This window comes from Peromyscus eremicus, chromosome 4, assembly GCF_949786415.1.
Source record: "Peromyscus eremicus chromosome 4, PerEre_H2_v1, whole genome shotgun sequence".
NCBI classification, from domain to species: Eukaryota; Metazoa; Chordata; class Mammalia; order Rodentia; family Cricetidae; genus Peromyscus; species Peromyscus eremicus.
In genome coordinates this window covers 10,706,820-10,731,621 of record NC_081419.1, presented here as the reverse complement: position 1 = coordinate 10,731,621, position 24,802 = coordinate 10,706,820, and the positions used below count along the sequence as shown (strand labels likewise).

At 40.3% G+C, this 24,802-nt stretch overlaps 1 protein-coding gene and 3 pseudogenes across 1 annotated transcript; 1 reads left to right on the top strand and 3 right to left on the bottom strand.

The window, feature by feature from the left end:
* Window positions 1–2,428: 2,428 nt before the first annotated feature.
* LOC131907666 (forkhead box protein I3-like) lies at window positions 2,429–3,519 on the bottom strand (annotated as a pseudogene).
* A 1,064-nt stretch (window positions 3,520–4,583) lies between these two features.
* LOC131907665 (olfactory receptor 1J21-like) lies at window positions 4,584–5,504 on the bottom strand (annotated as a pseudogene).
* Window positions 5,505–11,240: 5,736 nt separating this feature from the next.
* On the top strand, window positions 11,241–12,219 carry LOC131907664 (olfactory receptor 1N1-like; annotated as a pseudogene).
* A 3,622-nt stretch (window positions 12,220–15,841) lies between these two features.
* LOC131907991 (olfactory receptor 1J4-like) lies at window positions 15,842–16,780 on the bottom strand. Its single transcript, XM_059259064.1, has one exon. The coding sequence runs from the start codon at window positions 16,778–16,780 to the stop codon at window positions 15,842–15,844; it is 939 nt and encodes a 312-aa protein (XP_059115047.1).
* Window positions 16,781–24,802: the final 8,022 nt, after the last annotated feature.

The window sequence follows — 24,802 nt, the reverse complement described above, 5'->3', positions numbered from 1 at the left end:
GGAAGTTCAAATGGCTGAAAGACATTTAAGGAATTGCTCAACATCCCTAATCATCAGGGAAATGCAAATCAAAATGATTCTGAGATACCACCTTACAACCGTCAGAATGGCTAAAATAAAAAACACTGAAGACAGCTTGTGCTGGAGAGAATGTGGAGCAAGGGGAACACTCCTACACTGTTGATGGGAATGCAAACTTGTACAGCCACTTTGGAAATCAATATGGCCCTTTCTTAGAAAATTGGAATCAATCTCCCCCAAGACCCAGCTATACCACTCTTGGGCATATACCCAAGCAATGCTCAAACATACCACAAGGGCACATGCTCAGCTATGTTTATAATAGCTGAGCATGTGCAGCATTATTTGTAATAGTCAGAACCTGGAAACAACCTAGATGCCCTTCAACTGAAGAATGGATAAATAAAATGTGGTACATATACACAATGGAGTACTACTCAGCAGAGAAAAACAATGACATCATGAGGTTTGCAGGCAAATGGATGGATTTAGAAAAAAAAACATCCTGAGTGAGGTAACCCAGACTCAGAAAGACAAACATGGTATGTACTCACTCATAGGTAGATACTAGATGCAAAGGAAAGGATGACTAGACTGCTACTCACAACTCCAGGGTGGCTACCTAGTAAAGAATAACTAAGAAAGACACAGGGATTGTCCAACGACAGAGAAATGGATGAGATCTACATGAGCAAACTTGATGTGAGTGGGGTAATGAAGGGCAAGAGTTGGGGGAAAGAGAGCTTAGGGGAGCAGGAGGTCCCAGCTGGAACAGGAACAGAGGGAGAACAAGGAAAGAGATATCATGATAAATGAAGACCCCAATGGGAATAGGAAGAAGCAATGTGCTAGAGAGGTCCCCAGAAATCCACAAAGATACCTCCACAATAGACTACTAGCAATGGTCGAGAGAAAGCCCAAACTGACTTACTCTGGTGATCAGATGGCTGAACACCCTAACTGTCGTGATAGAACTCTCATCCAGTGACTGATGGAAGCAGATGCAGAGATCCATGCCCAGGCCCCAGGTGGAGCTCTGGGAGTCCAATTGGCAAAAGGGAGGAGGGATTATATGAGCAAGAGATATTGAGACCATAATTGGAAAAAGCACAGGGACAAATAGCCAAACTAGTGGAAACACATGTACTATGAACCAATAGCTGAGGAGCCCCCATGGACCTTGAGCAGGCCCTCTAGATAAGTGAGACAGAAGATTAGCTTGAACTATTTAGGAGGTCCCCAGGCAGTAGGTTCGGGACCTGTCCTTAGTGCATGAGCTGGCTTTTTGGAACCTAGGGCCTATGCAGGGACACTTTGCTCAGCCTAGGTGTAGGGAGGAGGGGACTGGACCTGTCTCAACTGAATCTACCAGACTGAGTTGAATCCCCAGGGAAGACCTTGCCTTGGAGGAGGTGGGAATGGGGGATCGATTGGGGGAAGGGGTGGGAGGAGGGAGGACAGGGAATCTGTGGCTGATATGTAAAATTAAATTAAGTATAATATTAAAAAATAAATGTTAAAAACAGAAAAAAAAGATTTCACTGTCAATGAAATAAATACCTAGGACACAAGCTAAAAGGGGCAGGATGCCAGATTTACCACGAGGAAGTAAAACAATGGTCTCCAGACCTTATCCCATGAATACGTTGTCTATCATGAGGCTGACATGTTTAAGAACCAATTATTTTCCATGTGTGACCTTGGTATGTTATCCACCATCTCAGAAAGATAGTCATACCTATCTCCCACACAGAATTTTGTACTTTTGATGGCTTCAGAGACCTAGTATCTTGAAACATAAGGGACTTACTGTGCAGATAAGTAACTGAGTTGACATTCCAGATCTATAGAACAACATTTGATACAAAGCATCTCTGCAATAAGCACCTACCATTTCCAAACAGAGGTAACTTGTGAGCTGGATTCAGAAAGGGTTTGTGGCATTCCCTAGATACAACAGGAGGCAAAGGAATTGGAATTTTCTTATTAAAAAAAATCCAGATTATCTGGCTTTCCTCGAAAAATCAGAATGCTATCATGAAAGAAGTGACCAGGTGGTAAATCCCCTGTGCTTCCAGCTGCCAATGGCTTTAGTTTTTCCACCCATAAATTCAATGGCCTTTTCCCCACCAAGCTGCCTGTATACATTTGAGCTTTTGTTCTGATAAACAAGTGAATAATAAAATAGATGCAGTTCTCACAGAGTTCTACCTACTGAGTAAGGTGCCTTTTATCTTCAGAGAGGCACAGCCAGAGAAACCTAGAAAAGCGTGTTGGAGTCTAAGAACTACTCTGATTACTGTGAGCATAATCAGTGGAGTGTAGGATCATTCAGGAGCTCACAGAAATCAATGAAGCTCAGTCCTACCCCAGACTTCCTGAACTGAGCCTACATTCAAAACGGATCTCAAGTGTACATTTGAAGTCTGAGGAGCTCTGCTAACATATCAGAGCCATCCTGGGGGTAGATGAGGCTGTTGACCATGCTGAAGTTGTAGAAAGGGCTGCTGAAGGGGCTACTCTGGTCCCCACTGCTGCTGCCAGGGAATGGGCTGTAGTAGGAAGAAGACAGGTGCTTGCTTCCACCCACCGTGCTCAGCTGCATGGAGTCTGGAGAGCTGTCTGGGATGGAGGTGTTGGGGAACGTGCTGGAGGGCAGCTGGGGGCCACCTAGGTGGCGGCGATTGCCTGGGATGGCTCGCTGGGTGCTCACTTTCGTGCTGCTGGGGTTTACACTTAAAGTGTTAAGGCTGCTGAAGAAAGTGTTGAGGCACAGGATGGATGCTCCAGGAGAGGAGGAGGTACTCTTGGTGCCCTCTGGAGACTCTGGTGACTGAGATGGTCTCATCGCAAGAGGAGGGGCTGTCTCCTTCCAGCTTCCCACTCACTCTTAGTCTTGAGGGTAGCCCTTCTGATTTTGATGTTCCTGAAGCTGCAGTGAGGTTGCTGTTGGCCTCAGAACGGTGCTTTCACTTCCGACGGAAGTTTCCATTGTCGAACATTTTTTCACAGTTTGGATCTAGAGTCCAGTAATTCCCTTTCCCTGGGTCGTCCTCGTCGCAGGGCACCTTCTTGAAGCAATCATTGAGTGATAGGTTGTGCAACGAACTGGTAGCTGTGGCTGAGGGTGAGCGCGCGCTCGGGAGCGCTCTGGATGGCCATGGCGATGAGCGCCGAGGGCGGCTGTACCATCTTCATCAGGTCCTCACTGCTGGCTGTCAACGGACAGCCCAGCTCGCCCGGAGCTGCCAAGGGCTGCGCCAAGTCCCGCTGCGGCCAGGGGCTGCAGGAATGGCCCGGGAGCTGCTCCGGGGGGCGGCGACGGAGGGCCCAGGTAGCCCGCAGCGGAGGCTATTCCGCCCACGCTGGGCCCGTTGAGCACAGGTAGGCGGGCGGCGCGGTGTAATCGGACAGCCGGTAGGGCGCCCTGGAGGGCGCACCTGGCTCGGCGGCGGCAGGCTGTGAGTGTACTAAGCTTTCGCTGCAGTACAGGGCCATGTCGGCTTTTCGGCGAATGGGGCTGGCCTAGGCGCCTCGGAGAGAGCATCCCTTGGAGGACCAACCTAAAGGCCCTTCAGGGCCTTGGCTGTGAGTACCGACCTGGAGCGCTGGGGAGCCGGCAATAATGTTTTTTGTAATGAAGAGGAAATTACAACTTGGGAGAACAGAAGGCGTATAAATAGGAAAATGGTGGTCAACAGATGCTAGTTACAGAGGAAATAGGTTCCTATGTTCTATTGCTAAATAGTGTCATAAAGACAGTGATAATATACTGTATATTTTAACAGGAGAGATTTTGAGTATTTTTCACCTCAAAGAAATAATAAGCGTTTGAGGAACCACATTTCCTTTGATTTGAACACCCCAAATTGTATGTATTTATACAAACATTACTTGGAACCCTGCAAATGGTTACTGTTTTATGTGTTTGATAAGTAATAAAGGAATTAAAAACAAAAAATGGGGCTAGAGAGATGGATCAGTAGTTAAGAGCACTGTCTGCTCTTCCAGAGACCCAAGTTGCATTTCCAGCCCCCACAGAGCAGTTCACAACCATTTGTAACTCCAATTCCAGGGGACCCAATGTCTCTTCTGACTAGGCATGTGTGTCATGTACTTATATGCAGGGAAGCAAAGCACTCCTACACATAAAAAAATTTTTTTAAAGCTTTAAAAAAAGCTATACTTCCATTTCCAAGTCTATTATAAAATTAAATATAAAAATAAAACAGTAAGCCTTGCAGAGGACACTTATTGCTACCATGAGAAAGAGAAAAGTCTTTGTTATAAGAGGTTATAAACTATCTAAGAAAAAGGAGCAAAAACCTGAGTCATATGAGGAATTTTAAATGTCTGTAAAACATGAATACTAGGCAAAGAGAAAATGTACAGGTGTGTTCAGAAAAACTTCCCCCAAGACTTTGAAGACTGACAATCATACAGGAAGAAAACTACTCTGGCTGAAAAATGCAGACTGCAAAAAGAAGCCTTATCAAGAGGCACCAAATGCAGCAATTCAGAAATGGAAAGACATACAGGTGGGAGTGAGAGGCCTATGTAAGTCAGTAGGAAAGATCACGCCCATTACTGTGAACACACCTCCTGCTGAGGATTTTTCTCATGGCTCCTTTCATATTCTGATTCCTCAGACTGTAGATAAAGGGATTCAGCATGGATGTGACCACAGTGTACATCACAGCCACAATGACATCCGTATCACTAGTGTTATTGGAGGAGGGGAAAATATAACCCAATAATAGCTCCACAGTACAAAGAAACTACACAGAGGTGAGAGCCTCATGTGGACAAGGCCTTGCCAATTCCCTTAATGGATGGTGGCCCCAATGTGGTCATAAGAGACCAGAATGCATATCAATGGCACAGTTATGATCACCACTACCACAGTGAAGAAAACCAACTCCTTGATGGTGATGTCTGAGCTAGACAGCTTAAGCAGGGCAGAGACATCACAGAAGAAGTGGGGCAGACTATTGTTCCCACAGAAAGAGAGAGAGAAGCAGAAGGGTGTGCACAGGGTACAGGCAAAGGACAAGACCCAGGACACAACTACTAGCAGGACACAGAGGCTCTGACTCATGGTGGTGGTGCAGTGCAGATTGTGGCAGATGGCCACATACCTGTCACAGGTCATGGAGGTGAGAAGGAAGCTGTCAAGATCCTCAAAAGATAAGGAAAATACACCTGGGAAACACACCCAATATATGAGATGGACTGACTGTGTGTCAGAATATTCATGAGCATTTTTGGAGCTGTGACTGATAAGAAAGAGATGTCAATGAAGGCCAAGTAGCTGAGGAAGAAGCACATGAGGGTGTGGAGGTGAGAGTCCAGCCTGATGAGCCGGATGATGAGAGCAGGTTCCCCAGCACTGTGCCAGGAAGAGGGTCCTCTGGCCGGATGGGGAGCCCCAGGAGGATGAACTCAGACGTGACACTCTGATTATTCCTTCCGATGCAACTCATTTTCTCTTTTTCTGGAAATGAAAATGAGATAGAAATGGGAAAAGGAAGTGTCTACAGCTATTATGTAACAAAAACTCTATCATTTTTCAGCCAGTTAGTTTGTTCATTTCACCCCAAACCAGCAGCTTTTGGCACTACTAACAAGGTAGTGATGATCTGCTCAAGGGACACCAACCCAACATCTGATAGAGAATCTGGGAAGCACTGTTTTGGGAGTTCATGGTAGAAATCTGAGATTAGGTAATTAGAATGTATGGCCAAGTGAGTAAGAAGTAAATTTTAAAAAGTAGATGTTCTGTAACCATCTGTCCACCTTAAGCATGCCTCAAAACCACACATTAGCCAATGCCTCATTTTTAAGAGTTGGACCAAAATGAATAGACTCACACTGGATTCTTTTGATACTTTACCATATGAGAAATTAGAGATCTAGTGGAGAGTGCATGAAAGTCTATGTAAGAGGCTTGGGGAATGAACCTAAAATATTGACTGGCATCACATGTAATATGGTGCCAGTTCTTTACAAATATGGTTTCACATTCAATCATTTCAGAATTCTTTTATCCTTCATGGAAAGCAGAGGAAAAGACTTTTTCTTTCAAACTCCTTTGTGGTGTATTTCCTCAACTCAGTCATACCATTCTTTTTTAAGTCCTTAGAAATTCTTGGCCTTTCTAGTCAAATACAGGATCTGTGAGGAAATGGAGTAAGTACTTGAGATATATATATATATATATATATATATATATATATATATATATATATATATATATATATGTATGTATATATGTATGTATATATGTATGTATGTATAGCATAACAGAAACATTGCTTCTTTTCATTATTTCTAATCTAATTGTTTATGATGGTGTTTTTAACTGATATTTTTTCTAATTCATATTTCTAGCATTTTTTTATATTTCTCAATGATAACTTCTTTGTTTATCCTCCATGCCTTTTGGTCTTAGAACCACCCATGAAAATGGTCTCAATGTAATAAAGTGAACATTAAAAACTGTCAATTTAAAAGTAGAATTCAGAGCTATAAGATTGCTCAGTGAATAAAGGCACCTGCTCCCTGTCAATCTACATGGGATCCTATCCGCTGGGCCCACATGGTAGAAGTCAGAAGTGACTCTCACAAGTTGTCCTATGACCTCCACATGCATGTCATCGTGGCATTCACACACAGAGAGAGACACATACAAACACACACACATATGTGCATGCACACACACTGAATATATGTAATAAAAATAATTGTAAGAATAAACAAATCCATATTTAATTATCTGCAAAGACTTATTCAATTTGAATGCTTTGTTTGAGGGCTACAATATCTTATATTATGTCTCACCATTCATTTTTGGAGATAAAATTTATATTGCTCTACAAATTTTCATACCTTGAATGAATAAAATCTCCTTTAGAATTTCTACTTTTTCAACTTAATATGTTAATTTTTAATGTGATACCCTTACTTGGGTTGTACATACAGTTATTCTACCCACTACAATGTTAACAATAAACATTTTATTAAATGAAAATGCTAATTAGTTCTCTTTTGAACATTTATATATGTTTTATGAATCCCTAGAAATGGACTCTAAAGGAGTATAGTTTCATGATTTTATCAATTACAGAGGCTAAAGTGTCGAGGACATTGAACTCTAAATGTTCTTTAGAAAGGAGTCCTAATACACAAGCCTGCCTTTTTAAAACTATGCAGATGGGCACTCCAGTGCAGGGTGTGGTGACAGTGGAGTCAGGGCACATGAAGAACAGACAGTTTGCTCTTATGTGCAGCCTGGACAGGCATCAGGTTGCAGAATTACTGAGAAACTAGATTATAGAAGTCCTTTCCAGCTTACTAGAACATTCTAGTTCCAGTTTCAGAGCAGTGGGAACTATTGGTGTACCCAAGAAAGTGCTTAACAAAAGAAGAAACCACATTTCTAAATGACCTGCTGCCTACTGATGTGAGAGCAAATTATAAAGCAGTATTGTCCACCGGAATCCGCAGTTGCTTCAATAATTTAGACAACACCCACTTATGCTTGGATTGTGGCAGTAAAAAAAAAAATGAGTGAAATTGAAGGGATGTGGGGTAAATTTGGAAGAAAACCCACCAAAACCTACTGAGAGATAAAGACAAGCAAAAATAAAATATTTCCCACTCTCTTCTCAAGAAGTAGATACAGAATCAGCTTGAATGAAATTATTTTATGTAGATTTGGTTTTACGCTATCATTTCAAAACTTGGATAGCCTGTTCAAGGCAAATTTCCACCTGGAGTTATTGGCATACTATATTAGACATAGAATTCACAGTTAATTACACACTGTGGTTATATACAAACACACAGATACTTCAATCATTACTCAACATGTGTCTCTATACCTACTTTCAAATGCCTTAGGTGATGAGAACAGATATCTTCAATTAAAAAATGGTAAAATTCTTCCATTTGTTTCAAGATAACATAGAGGGTGGTAAAACAGATAGAATCTCTAAGGACTCCATATCACACTTCAGCAGGCAACAGAATTATAAACTCACAGCCAAGCAAGATAGATATATCAACGTACTTTGGGTCAGAACAACTGAAAAATTGGCATGAATTATAATTTTTTAAATCTTCGAGAGGACCCAGGGGGCAATACACCCATATACTGCTCAAATTAGAAAAAGTGGGATATAATTGCTTAATTGCCTTGGTCCCCTCTGGGAGTGGAGCTGCCTGTTGAAGAAGACATAAGGGTTTGCCTTTGGAGAACTCACACACTATTAATGATAAAATAACCATCAGGAACTTAGTGGCTCATGAAGAATTTTGCTTTTCTGGTTCCCTCAAGGAAAATGTAATTCAGAGTACATAATGAACCAAACTGAAGGTTAAGAGTGATAACCAGAGTCTCTTGATTTTGCACTTAATGACATTTTGTGGTGGGGGGAGTATACATGTGAGGGTGTGAGTGAGTACATACAATGCACATACATGTGTACAGAGGCCAGAGTTCAATGTAGGGATGTCTTCCTCAGCTGCTTCCTCAGCAATTTTTTTGAGACAGGTCTCTCATTGAAACTGGAGCTTACTGGTTGGCTAGATTGGTTGGTCAGCTGGCCCAAGAGACACTGTCTCCGCCTCCCCAGTGCTGGGACTATAGGCAAACACTACCATGCTCAGTAGTTGTTTTTAAGTATTAATTCTTGAGAATTTTATATACTGTATCTTTAGTCCTCTCCCCATTTTATCCCAGATTCACCCCCCTATTTCATACCCACACAACTTTATGCCCTCAATTTTTTTAAGCCCCTCATGTCTCATTGGTGTGCCTATATACTCTTAGATGTGTGACCATCCACTGAAGTGTTGAATCTACCAGGGGCCACATCCTTGAAGAAAACAAATCTTCTGGAAGCTATCAATTCCTAACAGCTCCAAGTGAGACTTCACGCTCACACTCACCTCAGCACTGGGTTGTGTCTGGCTTCAGTTTCTATAGGTCTTGTACATGATGCTGCAACCACTGTCAGCTTGTATGTAATTGCCCTATTGTATCCATAAGAACCAGAGACTGTGGAAGAACACAAGCAAGCTGGTTTTTACGTGTATGTGCATATGTGTATATATGTTCACCGTGTATATACAGGGGCACACAGAGGTCAGAAGAGGGCATTGGATCCCTTGTAAGAGAATCAAGTGCTCTTAACCACTGAGCAATCTTTCCAGGCCCAAATTAAATTTCTGATGTTTAACTTTTATCACGTTAAAATAAACACAGAGGAGTTCAGAGGTCTACAGCTGGGGAAAGTTTCTAAAATTTAGTCTGGATGATGGAAATATTCAGGCTCACTGGTCCATCTGGCTACCAACACCCAAATTTTTGTTACTATTATTACTCTTCTATTTGTGGATTTTGTCTCTTAAAAATCATTTATAGAATATAATCAGGTGAGTGAAATTAAATAGGTGCTTTTTATCCTTAATCAGAAGCATGAGAAACTTTTAAGAAAAGTGGTAGACAGTTTTAGATTTCTTTAGTGAGGGAGCTTCTGAGCAGAGGGATGTTGTTTCACAGAAGCAGATACGCTTTCCTAGAAACCATGCTTTACTGTAGACCCATGGCTCCCAGCCTTCCCAACCCTTAACACAGTTCCTCATGTTGTGGTGACCCCCAATCATAAAGTTATTTTGTTGCTAATTCATAACTGCAATTTTGCTACTGTTATGAATAGTAATGTAAATATCTGACATGCAAGATACCTGATATGTAACCTCCAAAAGGGTCACCACAGGTTGAGAACTGCTGTTGTAGATTGTCATTATCAATTAGTGGCAAGATGGTTTAATGTCTAAAGAAAAAAGTAAAACATCTCAGATTTTACAGAGCCCAGTGCTGAACTAATTTTGAGTGTTCTAATAGAGACAGAGGGGAATCGGGTATCATAAGTGTTCACTAACAAGGCTCTGGGGAATGCTATTTCCCGACTTCTTGGATCTATAGACATTTAAAGTGGATTTGTTCACCCTCTTCTAGGAATTAGCCTGATGAAACAGCAGCGCGCGCGCGCACACACACACACACACACACACACACACTAAATAAATGTTTTAAATGACTTTAAAGCAGAGATATTTGGGTTTATTTAAAGGAGTGGGAGAACTTACTCATGTGAACTATTTATTGCCATAGCAATAAACTGATTGATATGTTTTATGCTGACATAGGTAGTACAAGACTTGTTCTCTAAAATGCAGGCCCTTGGAAATGCTCATTGGAAATAAAGACAGGACCTGGAAGTCAAGGAATCCTGGACTTACCTGCCAACCTGTATTCCTCTTTGTCTAAGAAATTAAAAATCCACTGAGTCTTAGAAGAGTCTTTCCTTTCAAAACATGTTATTTGAATGTGCCCAGTCACCAGAGTAAGGTATCACCAAGTCAGAATCAAAATTGTTTGTGGCTCTTTCTTACCTCTCATAAAAGTTGTGACATTTTGAGATGTGTTAGTCAATTCAGTTAGTGTAAATTTCAGAGGTTCACATACATATAAGTAATCATTTTCAGATTCTCCTCTTGGAAAAGTTTGAAATTTTGACTTTGAAATCTAAACACTACTTCAGGAAATTCTTTGGTCTGCAGATAGACTTATGTTTAGGTGTGAACTCTGATTAATGAAAAACATTTACAAAAAGGTGATACTGTTGACAGAAAATCCAAGGACTTGATATTTTTCATCCAGAGAAGTGGTCAAAAGTAGAGAGAAGGAATCACTCCACTGCCTTTACTATGAAATGGGTTATCATGAAGGTTTGGTAAAGGCAACCTTTTTGCATGTTTTGGGACAATTTCCCAAAAGAATGTAACATAGCCATAAAGATATCCTAGTGTGATAGTAGGGCTGGTAGCACCTGATACGCCTATTCTAAGCTGGGTATTTGGGAAACCGACCATGCCTAGACCCTTACTGGGAGAGATCTCCTTGTATCACAGACTGAACAGAGGGAAGGAGAGAGAAAAGGTGGAAAATATGGAATTCTTTAGGAGGAAAGAATAAAAGGAAGTAAGACCTGGTAGCAGGAAACATCAGGACTGGGGAGTAGTGAACTTAAATACAGACTTGGGTATTGGAAGGCTCAGAAGCCAGTGTCTGCAGCTTAAGAAGTCAGTGCCTGCAGCTTAAGACTCAATCCTACATTCTATCTTTTCTGACCCCCAGATGCTTTAGGCTCATGGAAAACCACTCCAGCATCTCAGAGTTTTTCCTGCAAGGAATATCAGGGTTTCCAGAACAACAACAGCTACTCTATGGGCTTTTCCTGTGTATGTATCTTGTCACCTTGACTGGGAATGTGCTCATCATCTTGGCCATTGGCTCTGACCCACATCTCCACACTCCTATGTACTTCTTTTTGGCCAACCTGTCATTTGCTGACATGGGTTTAGTATCCTCTACAGTGACGAAAATGCTATTTAATGTTCAGACTCAGCACCACACCATCTCCTATACTGGTTGTCTCATCCAGATGTATTTCTTCCTGATGTTTGGTAATCTGGACAGCTTCTTCTTGGCTGTGATGGCCTATGACCATTAAGTGGCCATCTGCCGCCCTCTCCATTATTCCACAATCATGAGTGCCCAATTCTGTGCGCTGATGCTTGCCCTGTGCTGGGCCCTCACCAACGTAGTTGCCTTGACTCACACTCTCCTCATGGCTCGATTGTCCTTCTGTGTTCTGGGGGAAATAGCCCACTTTTTCCGTGACATTACTCCTGTCCTGAAGCTATCGTGCTCTGACACTCATGTCAATGAGCTAATGGTTTCGCCTTAGGAGGCACAGTACTCATGGTTCCCTTTTTAAGTATTGTTATCTCCTATGTCCACATTGTTTTTGCTATCCTTAGGGTTAGAACCCCTGGTGGGTATACAAAGGCTTTTTCTACCTGTAGTTCCCACCTCTGTATGGTCTGTGTTTTCTATGGGACGCTCTTCAGTGCCTACTTGTGCCCCCCTCTGTAGTTTCAGTAAAAAAGGACATTGCAGCTGCTACAATGTATACAGTAGTGACTCCCATGTTGAACCCCTTCATCTACAGCTTAAGGAATAAGGACATGAAACTGGCCCTGAAGAGGCTCCTCTGTAGTAGGAGAATTTTTCTCTTCCTAAATATAATGAGAGTAATGTATAATGAAGAGACATGTCTATATTAAACAAGTTTCTTTTAATTTGGGGTTGGACACATATTAGCCATGAGGTCGATGTCTAATTAATTAGCCTCAATGGATTTTAGTCTTCCCTTCTATAAAATAAAGATTATAGAAAATAAGTTATTTATTTATTTCCTTGCTTATTTGTTTATTCTTTTCTCCATCCTGTCTTCTTATTTGAGATAGGGCTTTGATGTACAGCCCAGGCTAACTATACATTCGCTGTGTAGCCTGAGTTGGTCTTTAACTCACAATTCTCCTACTTCAATCTCCTGGGTGCTAGGTTTGCAGTCATTAACATCAACACCCAGTTCAATTGTCTCCATTTTTTTTTCTGTTTTTTTCGAGACAGGGTTTCTCTGTGCAGTTTTGCGCCTTTCCTGGAACTCACTTTGTAGACCAGGCTGGCCTGGAACTCACAGAGATCTGCCTGCCTCTGCCTCCCGAGTGCTGGGATTAAAGGTGTGCACCACCACCGCCTGGCCAATTGTCTCTATTTCATGAGAGTGTTGGAAGATTGAGTAAAATGAGCTAGGAAATGCATCTGATGCAACAGCAAATGTAGTAGACGCCCAACAACTGATAGCTATTGGTGAGACGGATGTCACTCTTTATATGTACCACAACCCAGAAGTAATAAACTGTTCTCTGAGATCCATTTGTTCAACAAATATTCACAGAGTATTTGCTATGTGCCTAAAGCTAAGTAAAAGTCCCTGCTCTAATGACATTTCATTCTAGATTATCAGTTCATCACTTGATGCATTTGTCTTCTTCATAGGAATAAGTAGAAGTTAAGAGAAAATAAAGGAAAGATGTCACATTCCAGGAAGTCCAGAATAAGTAAAAAAAAAAATTCCCATTACTACGAACTCAGCACTTAGATTTCTGTGCTGGCTAAATGACTTTCCACAGCTTGCAAAGGTTTCTCCAGGAGTGTTGTTAGACTTCTTCACAACACTTCTGCCCATTGCTGCTCAGGAATGTTCAGTGTTGAGGCTGGAAAGATGGTTCAGTAGATAGAGCACTTGTTGCTCTTGCAGTGGATCTAGGTTCAATTCCCAGCACCTAGGTCAGGCATCTCACAACCACCTGCAACTCCAGCCCCAGGAGATCCAACACCTCTCCCAGCCTCCATGGACACATGCATGCATATGTGTATGCTCCCACATAGACACACACGTATATAAATAAAAATTTAAAAAGAGAAAAAAAAAAACACTCCTAAAAAAAAACCCAGAAAAGATGTTCAACTCTGGCAGCCTTCTAGAGACCACTAGATGAGAATATTAAAACCTCTTTTCTTATTTGATTGCAAATTTGTCTTCAAGTCTAAACCTGAATCAGAATCTTAGCTTTAGAGAGAGAAAATGAGATGTGTAAAGGTGCTTTAGCTTCTCCCCTTCAAGAATCATACAAGTGTTAACATTTTAGAGTAAGTACCATCAAATTGTGATTCTTCTATTTGGCTTGACCATTGTGTGCCATCTACCTAAACAATCAAGCCAACTAGGGGAGCAGAGTATGTGTTCACTTTGGCTTCCCCAATATTACTGCAGCAGTAAGGGTGTAGGTCAGCTCAGCATATAAAGGACCACCAAGGGATATGATTGCTTGTCCCCGATCAACTGTCTACAATCTTAGATTCCACCCAGTTAAGCTAGTTACCATTGTACTAAAAATTCTAAATATATTTCTGTCTTGATATATAATCTTTACGTTTGGCTCTAAAGTTTAAAATTCTACCTCTTTAAGGTCACCCATTCCTAATGTGTTGTTGGTACTTCAGTGATTTACACTGAAGTAAGGATTACTGTTAAGTCTTTGCACCTCGGCAGTACAATGGGATTTTTACTGGGATCAGAAGTGAGTGATGAGCAGTCTACTTGTGTATCTTGCCTACTTAAGGTACCTACTTTTTATTTGCTTAGAACCCACATAGAAAAAGCAGGTCATCTTTAACTCATTACCCCAATTCCTTAAAGGTTATTAAACATAATTAAAATTATTCCAGCTATCTAGATTTCTATTCTTCCTTACATATATGTTTATAAAGCAAAAAAAATCAAGAACATGGCACTGCTTCCCTTCATTACTATTACCAGTCTGGTATGCTTCCATATTATGCTGTTTCCATCCTCATATCATGATATTCATCCAGGCACTTATTGTCTGTTACCCAATGTACAATGACCAATCTATTGCCAAATTATCTGCAGTGGTTACCCAAGTACCTAACCTACTTTATATGGCATCTTGTGTCCTGCATAATAAAACACTTACCTGCTTGTCCAGATTCATATGTGATGTTCTCTTGACTCTCACACAGGTATGCTTTAGCAACACAAACCCTTTTTAAATTTCCTTGAACTTAGCATGCTACTGTAACAACCCTGGTTTAGTCTATCGCTTCCATCTAGATTAACATTTGTCCCATTGTATGTTAATCCTGCACATCCTTCAAAACTCAGTTGAAAGCTTTCTTCCCCATAATGTTTTTGCTGGAACACAGTCAGCATTTCCTATGTCCTCTCTTGTGCTACATCATGTAATTATGCCATTGAGCTAAGCTTCAGTTTCCTTAATTATAAAATATATGTAATAGTCTGTACTGTATAGGATTGTTAGGAGAATCAAAAGAGATAACACAGATAGGAGGCACTGTTAACACATGGCCTGTCATACAGAATCATATTAAAAAAAATGACCATTTCATTATTTTTATAGTAAGGCATTTTTGGTACTCTTTCATATTTCAGTCTGTCTCTACATAGCTAGAATGCAAGCTAGAGGTATGTCCTTTTCTTGTTCTATATGAGCAGAGTGAGGCACACTGCCTGCCACAGGGTAGGTATTGTGCTAAATGACTGCTAACTGACAGAATCTATAAAATAAGGAAAGTAACACTCTTACTTTTCATACTTAGTGATAAGTACATTAATTTTATGTATATGTGTGATAACCTTGCTTCATTTACAGCTTATTTCTTTCAAATTACATATATACATATATAACATATATGCGTGTGGAGCCAGTTGGGATCGAGTTTGCAGGCGACATGACCCAATTCCTGTAGCTTAATCAGGGAAATGATCAGGAGGTTTTCTTTGTCACTGTTCTCAGAGCCAAGAAGCCTCAAGTCCTGAAATGGAGTAGCTGAACTCATAACAGAGTTTCCTGGGTTAGAGAAGATACAATAGATTTCTTCTCCTGATCCACCTTCATTAAAACCAATTTCTTAAAATAAGAAGAGCACTAGATTGGAGGTGAAGTAAGGAAATTATATATATTTTAAATGTCCCATCTTTGAACTTTCTACACTATTGTCAGCATCCTCTAACAATTCTTATGAACAAACATATTTCCAGGAAATCAGAAGAGTGATTAAATTACTCTAATAATTGTAATTTTCAAATCCAGAGGCAAAATAGATTGGCAACAATAACAGTTTTCACTTTTTACACTAAAGAGATGCAAGAAAAATAGAGAATAAGTACACCAGAATGCCATTTAAGTAATTAAATATTTACTGACTATGTGCTCCATGATGCGACCACAATTGGGGTTGTAGTATTGGGAGATATGTGAATACATAAGTTTATTATGAGCATATGAAATGATGTCATTAAGTTGAGATTGCCGCCCTGTTGAAGAGCTTCTTCAGAGCCTCTTTCACATCTTGGTTCCTTATGCTATAAATGAAGGGGTTCAGCAATGGAGTGACCACTGTGTACATTACAGAAGCAGCTATGTCCTTGTCACTGGAAGAGCTGGATGAAGGTATAAGATAAAGTCCAATAATTGCACCATAATACAGAGATACCACAGAGAGGTGGGAACCACATGTGGACAAGGCTTTGCAGATCCCTTTGGTAGATGAGATTTTCAGGATGGTGGTCCCAATTCGGCCATAAGAGATCAAGATGCATATTAGTGGCAGAGTAATGACTGCCGTGCCCGCTGTGAAAATGACCAGCTCATTGGGGGAGATGTCTGAGCATGAGAGCTTCAGCAAGGCATTGAGGTCACAGAAGAAATGAGGAATGGTGTTGTTGGCACAGAAAGACAGCCGGGCCAGTAGGAGGGTGTGAGAGAGAGCACTAACACAGGACAGGATCCAGGATATAGCTACCAGTGAGATACACAGCTCTTCCCTCATGATGGTGGTGTAGTGGAGGGGATGGCAGATGGCCACATACCGATCATATGCCATTGAAGTGAGAAGAAAATTGTCCAAATCAGTGAATAATATAAAAAAATACATCTGTGCTATACAATCTGCATAGGGAATGGATGGATCCTGAGTTTGCATGTTCCTTAGCATCTTGGGTACAGTGACAGATGAGAAAGAGATGTCCGTGAATGCCAGGTTACTGAGGAAGAAGTACATGGGGGTGTGGAGGCGAGAGTCCTGCCTGATGAGCAGGATGATGAGCAGGTTCCCTAGCACTGTGGTCAGGTACATGGCCAGGAATAGGGCATAGTATGTGCCTTGATCCTCTGGCCGGATGGGAAGCCCCAGGAGGATGAACTCAGACATAGTGCTCTGGTTCTCCCTCCTCATGTTATTCTTCTCTTTGCTGTGAACAGAAAGATATTGAAGAATGAGGGAGCAAACAGGCATTGATTTACAGCAAGGAAGTAAAAATATGATTCCTTTTTATAGGTGAATATTAGTATTAGTCATTTAAAGTGGGTTGCACTTTATGCTGGTTGCACATGAAATGAGAGAATTTGCCAACAAAGTTTAATAAAGTGGCATCATTGGCATTCATCAGGATCTGGAACAAGGCAAATGGGACCATGTGATGACTTTCAACTACACAGTCAGGAAGAACCTCCACTGTTTTAGGAGATGACTTTGCACCTTCAAATTGCAGCGTGAACTTTTGAAATGTGACTTAATTAACATTAATGGTTAAAGTATAAGCTGGAAATTTCAGTCTTCAGTTACAAAGACTTAACAAAATTGGCTCAAAAATAAATTTCTGGGGATGTATCACATTGATAAATCACTCGTTCTGCATGCATGAGGACCTGGGTTCAAGCCCAGCACTGCAAAAACAGACATCCACTGTAAAAAAATAAACTTGGTGAGAAACCAAACATATCTGTTTATTATGATATTAAGTGGAAATGTTGCTGATAATTATACATTTATTGATAGTTATCACACTTATCAGGACTTTTTAGATAATTTTCTGATCTCCTCCTGATTCAATGATCTCTCTTGATGCCATGAAAATACATAATCCAGTATAGAAAGAGAGTTTTGTTTGTTTGCTGTTCTCTTCTGTCCTTTGTAGCTTTCTCATTTAGGGTTCCAGCATCTAGACCTATGAGTTATACTGAGTAGCCCTGTCAGAGATCCAGGGCCCCTAGTCATTAGTATCAGGTATCTAAAAATTCTGATTGTGATCTTCCCCTAGAAATACTCTAAAGCATAAGTTACAAATGAGGCAAGAATGTAGGAAAGAGAGTCTTGATTTTTTTAAAGTTCATTTTAAGCCCAAACCAATGTGTGTGCCTACTACACATGTGCAGAGTGAGCGAGCTGAGCTATCAGGGTTTTGCTGTAGTTCTGTCACGCAAAAGCTAGAAGAGCGTGTGAGCTCAGAGGTCTCTGACAGTTACTGTTCTCCTTTCTGCCATACTCCCATCCCACATCAGCACACCATGTCCCTTTGGCCTTTACCAAAAAGTAGCCAAACAACATTAGTGGGAATCCTGAGTGGACAGGAAGGCAAGACCACCCGACCCAGGCCCTCGGGCTGTCACTGTTCACCAGTGTTTTGAGGCTGCGTGGTGCTGGAGTCTGAAGCATGAAGCACTGTGGCTGAGTGCAGCATGGAGTGTTGAGACTAGCATCACAGAGGAAAAGAAGATAAGAAGAATGTGCACAGACTTGGCTACAGTTTATCACAGCAGTGTGATGTGTACACAACTGTTAAAATTTGTGGAGGGGTCATTTTTAGTTTTTCACTATCATTTTTAATTCACTTACAAAAGCAGGTTTCCTTATGACATTTTCATTACAGTCCATTTTGACTGACCTCTCACATCCTCCCTATCTCCTGACTCCTTATACCTGACTAAACCATTCCATTCCCAGTATTATTCCCCTTCCACTTTCTTAAAAATTAATAAATATTTAAACAAGTATTTAAAGTATAAAATAACACGTTTTGATGAACGTGCAATGACTAACTTAAAAATTGAGAAACTAAATATAATATGCAATTAAAACATCAGTTAAAAGGAAAGCTTGACATGAAATATTCCAAACATTAATAGTAGGTTGGTAGTTGATTGCTTATGATCACTATTTCCTTTTATCTTTAAAAAATATCATTTTCCAGAATATGATGAAAATATATTGTATGAAATTCTCCAAGAATAAGTAAAACAGAAGAATCATTTGCCACTTTTCTCTGTAAGTGTTTTTTATTTTTATTACCTAAAAACAATTTCTTCATTCTAAAAAAAATTGCTAGAGCACTTTTATGGGTAGGATTCCTAAAGGTAAGAAGTCTTTCTAGTGACTGGCTGTTCTGCTTCTCTGATCTTTCAGCTTTCACCCTGATATCTGGCTCCAGGTTTTTATTGTTAAGACCAATTAGAGTTCATGCTACATCAAATTACCAATGGATTCTTACAAGAAGCTGGGAAATGAGGACTCTGTTTAGTAAGCTAAACTTTCTAACTAGACATATTCTCCAAATATACTTTGACTGCCATCTAAAATGAAGAGAAAGTTTACCCTAGACTGGTTATTCACTGTCTACTCTAAATAAGCACACATCATTATACCTAAAAATGTGAATTGTAGATGAATTTCTAAATAGTCTTAATAAATAAAAAATACAGAGCCAAATACAAGGGTAATAGCCAAAGAGATCAGAGAATTAGCAAAGAGCCACTGACTAACCTTAGCTGACCACCAAGCCGTAGTTTTCCACATGAGAGACCTTCTTCCTGCCTAACCTGCGCTTTTAATTGCTTTGCTGTTCTGCCTTCTCATTGGCTCTAAGCCCAGCCACATGACTTCCTTGTCACTGCCTGTTTTTACAGACCTCCAGGTCTCTATGGTTGGTACTGGGATTAAAGGCTCGTGTCACCACGCTCGGCTGTGTCCTTGATCACACAGAGACTCTGCCTTCCATGTGATCAGATTAAGGGCATGGGCTACCACCGCCTGACTTCTGTTCCTGGCTCGCTATGACCTCTGATCTCCAGGCAAACTTTATTTATTAACATACAAATAGAATTACATTTCAGCACAATTAAAATATCACCACAGTTAGTGATGATATCAGATCCCCAGATGGGATTTCGGGGTATGCTGCTAGTCTGTGTAGTCAACTATCTCAGTCTCTCAGTCTCTCTTCTTCAATTCCTAAACCTTTGGGGCAAAATACAAAGGAGTTATTGGCCAGTGATGATTGCTACATTGCTAGGAACTAGGAATAAAAAAGTTACTTCAGCAAGAGCACAGAGAATTGCTGAGCACCTAGACAGACAGACAGACAGACAGACAGACAGACACACACACACACACACACACACACACACACACACAAACACACACACACACACACACAGAGAGAGAGAGAGAGAGAGAGAGAGAGAGAGAGAGAGAGAGAGAGAGAGAGAGAGAGACCCCTCCTCTATGGCCCTGTTCTGAAATTCATGCTCAGGCTACCCAGCTCTCAGGAACTTCTTAGCTCATCTCTGGGAGATCCAGTGCATCCTCATGGTATAAACCCCTCATTGACAGCAAAGAGAAAAGTCACGAACCTGTATCTTAATCTTCCAAATTCAGGAACACAGATATGAAGACTTCAGTCTGTACTGAAGAGAAAAGACCCAATGGGATAGGGAACCAAATTTTCAGCTAGAGAAAGCCATTGAAGATGTATTGACTCCCCCCAGGACAGATGCCCTAGGGCAGCCATCCCTAAAGTTTGATAAGTACCCAGGGAACTTATTAGCTAGTCTACCTCTGCAGATGTTTAATCATGAGATTTGAGATTGGGTCCTTCTCAGGCCCATGTTTCTAAGGGCAGACTTTGAGAAAACACTGTCCTTAGGAAGAATGCCAGCTTGCCTGTGAATGTGAACCCAAGGGGAGGTGGGGAGACCCTCTCAGCCAGTCAGATTTCCCATGGCTAGGTCATTAGGGAATTTTTTTCCAAAATGGAAATTTGTTGCTCAGAAAATTAATTTCCTTTTATACCAAAAATCTAGATAATATAGACATTGGAACAATCTTTCCAATGTTGATTCACTAATCCTGCTAAATATTTTTTATTAATAAACAAATATGTTTATATAAGTGGAGTTTATTTTATAGCTCTGTCTTTTATAATAATTTAATGTGTTTATGTTTATATATCCATGTCTCTATATATCATTACATTTAAAAGCTAAAAATGGTAAAACTCCAGTCTGATACTCTCACATATTTTAGGAGATAAAGTGGAATTCATATGTCCTGGAGACTGTAGAAGTGGTTTTTGGTTGCAAACCCTTTGTGCTGTTTTAAAGAATGAGTATGAAAGAATATTATGGAGTGGGGATCAGCAGACAGTTTTCCAGTATTAACAGAAAGGTAGTAACTATTTTAGGCCTTGTGAGCCAGATGCTTCTCATGAAACTATCTCAGTTCTACTACTGTAACTTGCTGTCAGTCATTGAAATCACGTGAGTGAGTACATCTGTGTTCCAATGAGCTTATGGAGAAAGAGTGTTCTTTCCACTCATCAATAGCCAGGGTTAATCATGCCTCTATTCTTGCTCATTATGAATTAGTTTGGTATTTTCTAAAACTTCTTTAAGGGGATTATAACAAATAAATTCTTTTTCAACTGACTCATTTTATGTTTTTCCATGATACTGTATGTATTATTAATTTTTTACTTTTATCACTAATTTAAAAAGCATGGGTATATTAAAAATTATTGTTGAAACTAAAAAAGTTAAAGTATTAATTTATTTATCTCTTTTTGAATTAACCAAAGATTCAGCATGAAACTTTCTTAGAGACTGTATGAGGCCTTAAAATCACCTGTTTTGCTAACTGCCTGAATAATGCTACTTTAATATCTCTAAAATGATCAGCATTTTTAAAATTAGAGATGGCTCTGCAAGTAAAAGAACTTGAAATGCAAGTCTGATGGTCTGAGTTCAATCCCCAGATTCTACGATGAGTGTAAAGAACCAACTCACTAGAGTTATCCTCTGATCTCCACAAGTCACTATGGCAGGTGCACACCTGGACACACACACACACACACATCAATCTACCAATCAATCTAGAATAAAAAATGTATCATGTTGAGTTTTAATAAATATGTAAATCACTAAGTTTTTATGAAATTTTCAAACATAACTTGATTTGTTGATCCCTTCCTCACCTTAAGTATCCTCTCCCCATGCTTTGTACCTGTCTATCACAATATCTTCCTTTATATTTTCATGTCATGTATTTTATTACTCTCTTACTTTCCTCAAAACTTCCTTAAAACTTCTTTTCCTTATCTTGTGGCCCCTTTCCTAGTTTATTACCCATGACCAGACTCATACCTATATATATGCATGCACACGTGCACACACACACACACACACACACACACACACACACACGAGAGAGAGAGAGAGAGAGAGAGACAGAGACAGAGACAGAGACAGAGACAGAGACAGAGAGACATAGACATAGACAGAGACAGAGACAGAGACAGAGAGAAAGAGAGAGAGCATGTTAGGATCAACATAAGAGAGAGCATAAAAAAATTGTCTTTGTGAATATTTTGTTATATAATAATTTCCACACTTCTCCATTTTCATCAAGTTTCATAATTTCCTTTCTGTGGGTGAATATAATTTTGTTATTTACCTCAGCACATTTTCATTATTGTTAATCTGCTGGTATACATCTAGGGTACTCTACTTCTTTGTTATTGTAACTTGAGTAACAATAAAGATGGGTATGCAAATATCTCTATGGCAGAACTTTTGGGTATACATCCAGGGTAGTATATTTGTGCTATAAGTCGTCCTTTGAATTTTTTGAAACTTCCAGCAGCAGTGAATTAAGGTTGTTCTTTCCACACATCCTTGCTGTTGTGTCCAGATCGCAACCCCCAGAGAGACCACTGAAGACAAGCATGCCGGAATGCAAAAGCAAGGTTTAATTTGGTATATCCAAAAGCATACCCAAAGCAATACAAGCCTAGGCAGGGACTTCGTACAATACATCCAACACAGTGGAGGCTGGAGGAAGTGCCCACCTCTCTGCAAGCTCAGTTTTTAAAGGCAAAACCCACAAGGTTACATCATTTAGGGGTGCTAGTACGGGTACAATTCTGATTGGCTCGCTTCTAGGGGCTTTCTGGAAATCATGGCTTAATCTTACTTCTAAGGGGGTGGTTGCCTGCCATCATTTCTCATTGGCTGCCCTCAGGTGGGGACATTTCTGTGGTCAGTTACCCTGGAAACCAGGGAGAGGACATTCCATAGTCTGGCAGTCATTACCTTGTGACTACCTTGTGACTCTGTACTTTTACACTTCCTGGTTTCTAGAATCTGGACTGACCGGTTTCAGTAACTCATGGCCTTTTCCTAAAAGGAGAAATCTTAGGCCTTAGTTTTAGGGTCAAAGCATTTTGGTCTTATTTCTAAGATGGCTCATTTTGGTCTCACACTTGCCAGCATTTGTAATTAGTTTTCTTCATGACAATCATTAGGGAAATTTGCATTTCCCTCTCAAAGGATGCTGGACACTTAAAAAAAAACATTTATTGACCATTTGTGTGTATTCTTTTGAGAACTGTGTGTTTTACTGAGCAATAGTTTTGGTTTTGTGCTGTTTCATTTTTGCAATTCTTCATGTATTCTAAATGTTAACTCCTGTCTGAAGTATAGCTGGCATAAGTATAGCTTGCTCCTCAGAGTAGAAGAAATAAAAATTAAAATTAGCTTCAATTTGCTGATCAAAAGTTTTTTTTTTTTTATAAAAAGGCAATCCAGTAATTGCTAGAGATATGGGAAGTGTTTTGAAGGAGGTGTGATAATACATGTCATGTTGGAAGAGTAAGTTTCACAACATGATAACCTTTATGCAGTCTAAGAAAGCCCAAAGAGATCAAACAAAAATAATTGATAAGAAGCTGAAAATACCAAAAACTATGATTTGATTAGTGAATGTGGCATCCACATATTGAAATATCAGTGTACCCCATATATGTGTGGTAATTATTTATTAATAAAAATGAAAATGAAACAATTAACATATATTTATACAATGTAATACTGCCAATGGAATTTTGATTGATGATTTACACCTAACATATTACTATCTGTCTAAGAGCTTGAAGACAAAAAAGGGTTTTGAAACATTTAAATATAAAGTAAAATGTGGCGAGCCAAAAGAATATATTATAGAGATTCAGCTGTGTATTAAAGCTATACTTTGACCACCAAGGGTCTGTCAAAAGGCAAGCCATTTATTATGAATATTTGGTGCTATCCAGCTCTTAATATTTCAGCTGTCTTCTACTATGAAATTCTTTCGTGCCCAAATATTTTCAGACCTGCCCTACTTCTAGGTAACTAACTCCCCTACTGAGCCTAGGAGACAAACTGGCTGGAGACACATAGCTTTGCTTCTTGTGCAAATGAAGCTTAGACCATCTCCTTGCCTTGGGGCCTAGTGGCTCTTCAGAGCAATTGACTGAGAACAAAAGAGGTTTTTACATATCAAGGTAGAAGGTAGAACAAAATTCCTGAGGAGGCAGAGAACCACGTGGCCAGCTGAAGAAAGGGCAGGCATTTTCTGTAGAGCAGACATAATGGCATGGCCAGAGAGAAGAGAGGAAGACAGAGGTTCCATAGAGGGTAAGCAGATCTTGGGTAGAGTTTTCTGAGAGCCAGGAGTAGAGAGTGGTAGAGATGGAAAACAAGGAAACAGAGGACGAAGATGAGGTTAGGAGCATAAAAGCTTAGTTGTTAGCAGGACTGAGAGGGAAATGGACAGAACTGAAGCTATGTAGACAGGATTTCATCCCAGAGAAATAAAGTAGACAGACAAATAACTTATTATTGTCCTAAATGTCTGACAGAGCTGTAGCTATGTGGACAGAATTTTGTCTTAGAGGAATAAAGTTAACAGACATAAAAGCAAAATATGTGTAGATTTTTCCCCTCAGATATCCCATGTCAGACATAGAGAGATCTCCCGTGAAAAGAATGATAAGTGGCACTGGTGGCTGTGCTGGTTACTGGCAGAAAGGTCATGGTCATGACAGAACCCCGTTACTTAGTAGCGGAGAGCTTTATTAGGGGGAAGAGGGGGCAGAAACAAAAGGACTAGGCCTGGGAAAAAAACACCTGCAGAGGGCAGAGAGAAAGATGTGGAGGAGAGAGAGCAGAGAGAGAGGGTGGGGTCTGTGTCTGGCCTTTTTAAGGCACAGATTGTGACCATGCCATGTGTACATAATCACCAGTGTACACTGATGATGTAAGACGCAAGACCCTTTGCTTAATTCCATGAACTGTGCATGTGCAGTCATGTAGCTGGAGTGAGGGC